The sequence below is a fragment of the Coregonus clupeaformis genome, chromosome 34, assembly GCF_020615455.1.
Source record: "Coregonus clupeaformis isolate EN_2021a chromosome 34, ASM2061545v1, whole genome shotgun sequence".
Classification (NCBI taxonomy): Eukaryota; Metazoa; Chordata; class Actinopteri; order Salmoniformes; family Salmonidae; genus Coregonus; species Coregonus clupeaformis.
In genome coordinates, this window is record NC_059225.1 from 31,172,327 (window position 1) to 31,178,213 (window position 5,887).

General features: G+C 42.7%; 1 protein-coding gene across 1 annotated transcript; it reads left to right on the forward strand.

Moving 5' to 3' along the window:
* The first annotated feature begins 949 nt into the window (after positions 1-949).
* LOC121549539 (GTPase IMAP family member 6) lies at positions 950-3,825 on the forward strand. The gene is made up of 3 exons (XM_041861338.2): positions 950-1,082; positions 1,882-2,643; positions 3,136-3,825. Exons 1-3 carry the CDS (start codon positions 1,052-1,054, stop codon positions 3,153-3,155), a joined length of 813 nt encoding a protein of 270 aa, XP_041717272.1. The 5' UTR covers positions 950-1,051; the 3' UTR covers positions 3,156-3,825.
* The last annotated feature ends 2,062 nt before the right edge of the window (positions 3,826-5,887 follow it).

The following is a 5,887-nucleotide window of genomic DNA, read 5'->3' on the forward strand; positions in this document are numbered from 1 at the left end:
CTTTCATAATAGCTAGGCCATTGTGCCATTATAAAAGTGTATTGTTATTTTCCACTGTCAGCCACTGGTGTCACATTTCAGGAAGTGTCACTCAGCTGTGTGGGTTTCCACTAGCTTCTATAGCCACAAAGTCCAATTCCACAGCCACAAAGTCAAAATCTGCTACAACATTATTATTTTTGGGGTCTTAATTTAGGGTTAGGGTTAGGCATAAGGTTAGCACTGTGGTTAAGGTTAGGTTTAAATTGAATTGAAGGAAGCTGTTGAACTTGAATTGCTACATACACCTGCTGCCACATTTTCCCTAGAAGTTGACCTAGCGAGTGTCATTTGAAAAGTTACTTTAACTGGATACAAAAAGCTACAAAATGAGGAACATTTCCAAGATGTTTGTGTATCTGCCTTCCAGAGGAAGCGGGCACTTGGTATAGTTGGTATAGAGAAAGCATTGTCTGTCAACTGTGGGGGTGCCCATGCAGCTGGGGATCCAAAGATCCCTGGTTGAGATGGCCAGAGTTCGAATGGGGCAGAACGTTTCCTATGCTGAGGCAGTGAAGAGAGTAGAGGATAGCCCAAGGGTGAGTGAGTTGACTGGGAGGGCCGAAGTGCGTAGACCTGAAGAGAGAGAGCCAGGGAGGATGACTTTTAGTATGGTTGGATTTCTTGCATTTATAGCCATGGTGATCAACTGCACTGCACTGATGGAGCAGAAATAATAGAAGATGAAGATAGATGTGGTAGTTGCAGCAGCAGAAACATTTTTGGGTTTGAGAGATTGTAGTGCAGAAGTTCCATCCTCGCAGGCCGATGGCCTGGGGTAGGATCGTTTAGTGGGATGGGGTGATGGGTTTTGGCTGATAGTGTATAGATGCTGGGTTAGATGGTAGTGGGACAAAACTGTGCAATCCGCACTCCGACCTGCAAAAGGCAGCAATACGCAACACAGCATCTAGTCTTCCGGAAAGCCACACGAAGAAGTTCGGCGCTGCCTGTCAAACAAGGAGGCAATCCTTCTTCGGTGGATTACATTTTAGAATAACTAAACAGCGACATGGAATCGGAGAAAGTAGTGCAATCAACAGGTGGGTATCCTAAAAAGACAAATGGTGTCTCAATTTAGTCAATCGATACAACTCATCGAACAAAACGTATTAAGAGCAGGTTATCGATAGTTCACAAAAGGTTAACAGTAACAACATCGCTAACGTAAGCTAACTAGCTACATTAGCTAGGCAGTTTAGCTAACTCTGAACCGAATGTGACACGTTTCACTTGCCAGTTTCACTTATAGCTAGTTTACTGTTTCAGACCGAGTCGTTATGCACTGAGTCAAATGTTAGAATAACTTGGGTGATACAGAGCCACACAGTCAGCTTAGCTGGCTGGATTTGAATGTTGACACAAACGAACGAATCTGAAAGTGATACAGTAACTAGCTACTCATTGATCTCAATGCAGTAGGTCATGCAGGCAATGACTCGTTTCTAAACTGGCTGGATTAATTTTTTCTATAAGGGATTTGAACTTAATAAAAATGAATATGCACCACCAACTGAAGAGTCTGTAGCTCACCTGCGTGGTTCACTTCTGGTGTAGTTGTAAAGTTTCTAGCCTAGAATTATGTTGTCAATCATAATGTGACCTTAATTGGCATGTCAGTGTAACTAGTCTATCTATTTAGTTAGCAACAAATATAGTTGCCAATATTGTCTATACAGAGGGACTGCTTTGATATTTGTTTGCTGATAAACATGTTAAAGTGGAGGTATGCCTTGTTGCGTCAAGCTTCCTTTATTATCACCACCTCATTGCAGAGACAGGGACTAAAACAATATTAGCCAAAAAGTCCTTGCTAATGAGTTTTGATGTTTGTACTCCCAGGAGAGGATGTCCCTGACCCAGAGGAGGAAGAGAAGAGGCTGGCGGCAGCAGCCCGGGAAGCCAACCATCTATCTGAGCTGAGGCTGGTGCTGTTGGGCTGGAGGTGGCCTGGGAAGAGCCTGACAGGCAACACCATACTGGGCCGCGAGGAGTTCCGCCAGGAGCGGGCGGCAGAATTCTGCGTCAAGCGTCAGACAGAGGTGGAGGGGCGCCAGGTGACGGTAATAGACACGCCGGGCTGGTACTCCACCCAGGCCACACCGCCGGTCTACCAACAGGAGATGGTGCGGGGCGCCTCCATGTGTGGGCCCCCAGGCCCCCATGCTTTCCTGCTGGTCATCCCCGTAGACATGTTTACCGAGGTGGACCGGGCCCGCATCGAGGAGCACCTGGCCCTGTTCGGGCAGCGTGTGTGGAAGCATACCATCGTGGTGTTCACCTGGGCGGAGGTGCTGAGGAACATGTCCATCGAGAGGCACATCAAGCGAGAGGGGAAGGATCTGCAGTGGGTGCTGGAAAAGTGCAAGAGGAGGTACATTGTCATCAGTAACTACATATTTGGGGAGCACCCCCAGCTACGGCAGCTCATGGAGAAGATAGAGAAGGTGGTGGAGGAGGAGGGCATCTATAACCCAGAGGAGGTAGAGGAGAAGAAACCTCTGGGCCAGAATCAGAACCAAACCCAAAACCGGGAGCTTGGGGCAAGGCCCAAAGTGAACTCTGCCGTAGGATTGGCCAAAATGGACATGGACCCACCCCACAGTGAGTGACAGCTTTACTGACAACTCAGACATAGTCTGGTACCAGGAAACAGCAGTCTCATAGGCTAAACCTCTCACTGGGTGAAATTCATAATCCTTGCTCTTCACTGCAAAACTAATACTTGCATTACTGTTGTATTATTCCACTTAGGGTAACTGTATTTCAATTACTCATATAATAGTTATGTACATTGTACCAAGTAGTGTGGAATTAGTCCCACTACTTGGGACTCATCCTCTCCCCTCAACCCTTCCTTACATTTCTTCCTTCATTTCCTTCCCTTTTCCTCTTCCCTCATGTGTGGGATTAGAGAAGAATCCATGACGATTGGCCCGGACAGGGCAATATTCTTCTGTAGTAATAACAACACTTCAGTTAACTAGTCTTTAACAAGATAGTTTCACATAGACATGAAGACAATGATAGTTATACCAATGATATTACATATACATCTGTACTAATCCTTATCTGTTGTTATGTGTCCTTTTTCAGATTCAGTTGATGGACTGTGACTGACTGAAGGACAGATGGTGAGCCACCACAGGACTGATTTTGAGAGCTCTATGTCCATACATTACCCCAACCTCAGGGCCTGTATTCATAAAGCGTCTGATCTACGATCACTTTGCCTTTTAGATCATAATGAATGAGACGGGGGTCCCAATCCTAGATCAGCACCACTCCTACTCTAAGATGCTTTATGAATACAGGCCCAGATTATTTTAGACCTTTAAGACTTAACTGTTATTTATATTAAGGTGAGAAAGATTATCTGTAACTGGATGTAGGCTAACTTGATCAGGGGTCGCGTTAATGCAGAATTCTGTGTTTTTCACGCAGGAAAATAAAAGATTAAACGCATAAGATGTATATTTTAAATGCAGATCTAAAATGCTTCTTATTGTAATTTATGTTCGGCATCAGACTTATTTTGTGCTTCAGTTGCAATTCTACACTCCGATGATAATTCACGAACGGCATTCTATCAGAAGACAGCACTCTGACTGATGTGTGGCTACATTCTTTCTATGATAAACATTAGAAATATGATGGCCATGCATCGTTTTTGCTAAACGTACCTTGCTTTTTTATTGTAAGCTAATTTACTTGTGGCTGCCAGCCAAATAGCGTTGCACTTCTGTTGTCATATGATGAAAATGAAGCTATTTTCTGCCGAATGTGTTGCACTAATGTATTTTCTGTGAAGGAAAACTATAGTTGCACGCCCCTGATCACTCTATTGAAGCAAAAAAAACAACACTCTTTACTTTTAATATAAAACGCAGGTGATTTCTGAACTCTAACAAGATCACTGATCCTGTTCTGGCTGTCTGAGACTGTTAAGCCTACTTCCTACTTATGACAGTTCTGATGCAATGTATATATTTGGGGATTTTATCTGATTTTATTTGCACATGAAGTAAAAAAAAAAGAAGGAAAAATGACCAAGAACAAAGAAACAAATCACATATATTTATACAGGGTGAGGAAAAAACAAACATGACTTTAGAGGTCAAATGTGTACCGATATAGGCCCTGTATATCTACCCTTTGCTTCATGGAGGGAGGATAATGGGAAAACGACTGTACATGACAAGTCTCTGAGGCTGGGACAGAGACAAGGAAGTCACTTAACCAAATGTGTACAGCACATACTAGATTGCACTACTATATTTTTTACATTTTTAATAATTATTTGTTAACGTTGTTCAGGAAATTGTTTGTGGAAAGCTACCCCAATTGTGACCAAACAATTTTAGACATATATTTGTGATCATTACACTTTAAGTGTATAGTGTTCTATCAATCACTTGAAGTGCAGATACTGTTTTACTCTACTAGTAGAGAATATAAGTATTTTTGTCTGGGTTTTGTTTATGGGTGTGAAATGATAAATGTGCATTTGTATTTGTTATCAGGCTCATGTACAGTTCAAGACGGAAGTTTACATACACCTTAGCCAAATACATTTAAACTCAGTTTTTCACAATTCCTGACATTTAATCCTAGTAAAAATTCCCTGTCTTAGGATCACCACTTTATTTTAAGAATGTGAAATGTCAGAATTATAGTAGAGAGAATGATTTATTTAAGCTTTTATTTCTTTCATCACATTCCCAGTGGGTCAAAAGTTGACACACTCAATTAGTATTTGGTAGCATTGCCTTTAAAAATGGTTTCACTTGGGTCAAACGTTTTGGGTAGCCTTCCACAAGCTTCCCACAATAAGTTGGGTGAATTTTGGTCCATTCCTCCTGACAGAGCTGGTGTAACTGAGTCAGGTTTGTAGGCCTCCTTGTTCGCACACGCTTTTTCAGTTCTGCCCACACATTTTCTATAGGATTGAGGTCAGGGCTTTGTGATGGCCACTCCAATACCTTGACTTTGTTGTCCTTAAGCCATTTTGCCACAACTTTGGAAGAATGCTTGGGGTCATTGTCCATTTGGAAGACCCATTTGCAACCAAGCTTTAACTTCCTGACTGATGTCTTGAGATGTTGTTTCAATATATCCACATCATTTTCCTTCCTCATGATGCCATCTATTTTGTGAAGTGCACCAGTCCCTTCTGAAGCAAAGCACCCCCACAGCATGATGCTGCCACCCCCGTGCTTCACGGTTGGGATGGTGTTCTTCAGCTTGCAAGCAACCCCCTCCAAACATAACCATGGTCATTATGGCCAAACAGTTCTATTTTTGTTTAATCAGACCAGAGGACATTTCTCCAAAAAGTACGATCTTTGTCCCAATGTGCAGTTGCAAATCGTAGTCAGGCTTTTTTATGGCGGTTTTGGAGCAGTGGCTTCTTCCTTGCTGAGTGGCCTTTTCAGGTTATGTCGATATAGGACTTGTTTTGCTGTGGATATAGATACTTTCTATTGAACCTGTTTCCTCTAGCATCTTCACAAGGTCCTTTGCTGTTGTTCTGGGATTGATTTGCATTTTTCGCACAAAAATACGTTAATCTCTAGGAGACAGAACGCGTCTCCTTCCTGAGCGGTATGACGGCTGCGTGGTCCCAAGGTGTTTATACTTGCGTACTATTGTTTGTACAGATGAATATGGTGCCTTCAGGCGTTTGGAAATTGCTTCCAAGGATGAACCAGACTTGTGGAGGCTAAACATTTTTTTCTGAGGGCTTGGCTGATTTCTTTTGATTTTCCCATGATGTCAAGCAAAGAGGCACTGAGTTTGAAGGTAGGCCTTGAAATACATCCACAGGTACACCTCCAATTGACTCAAA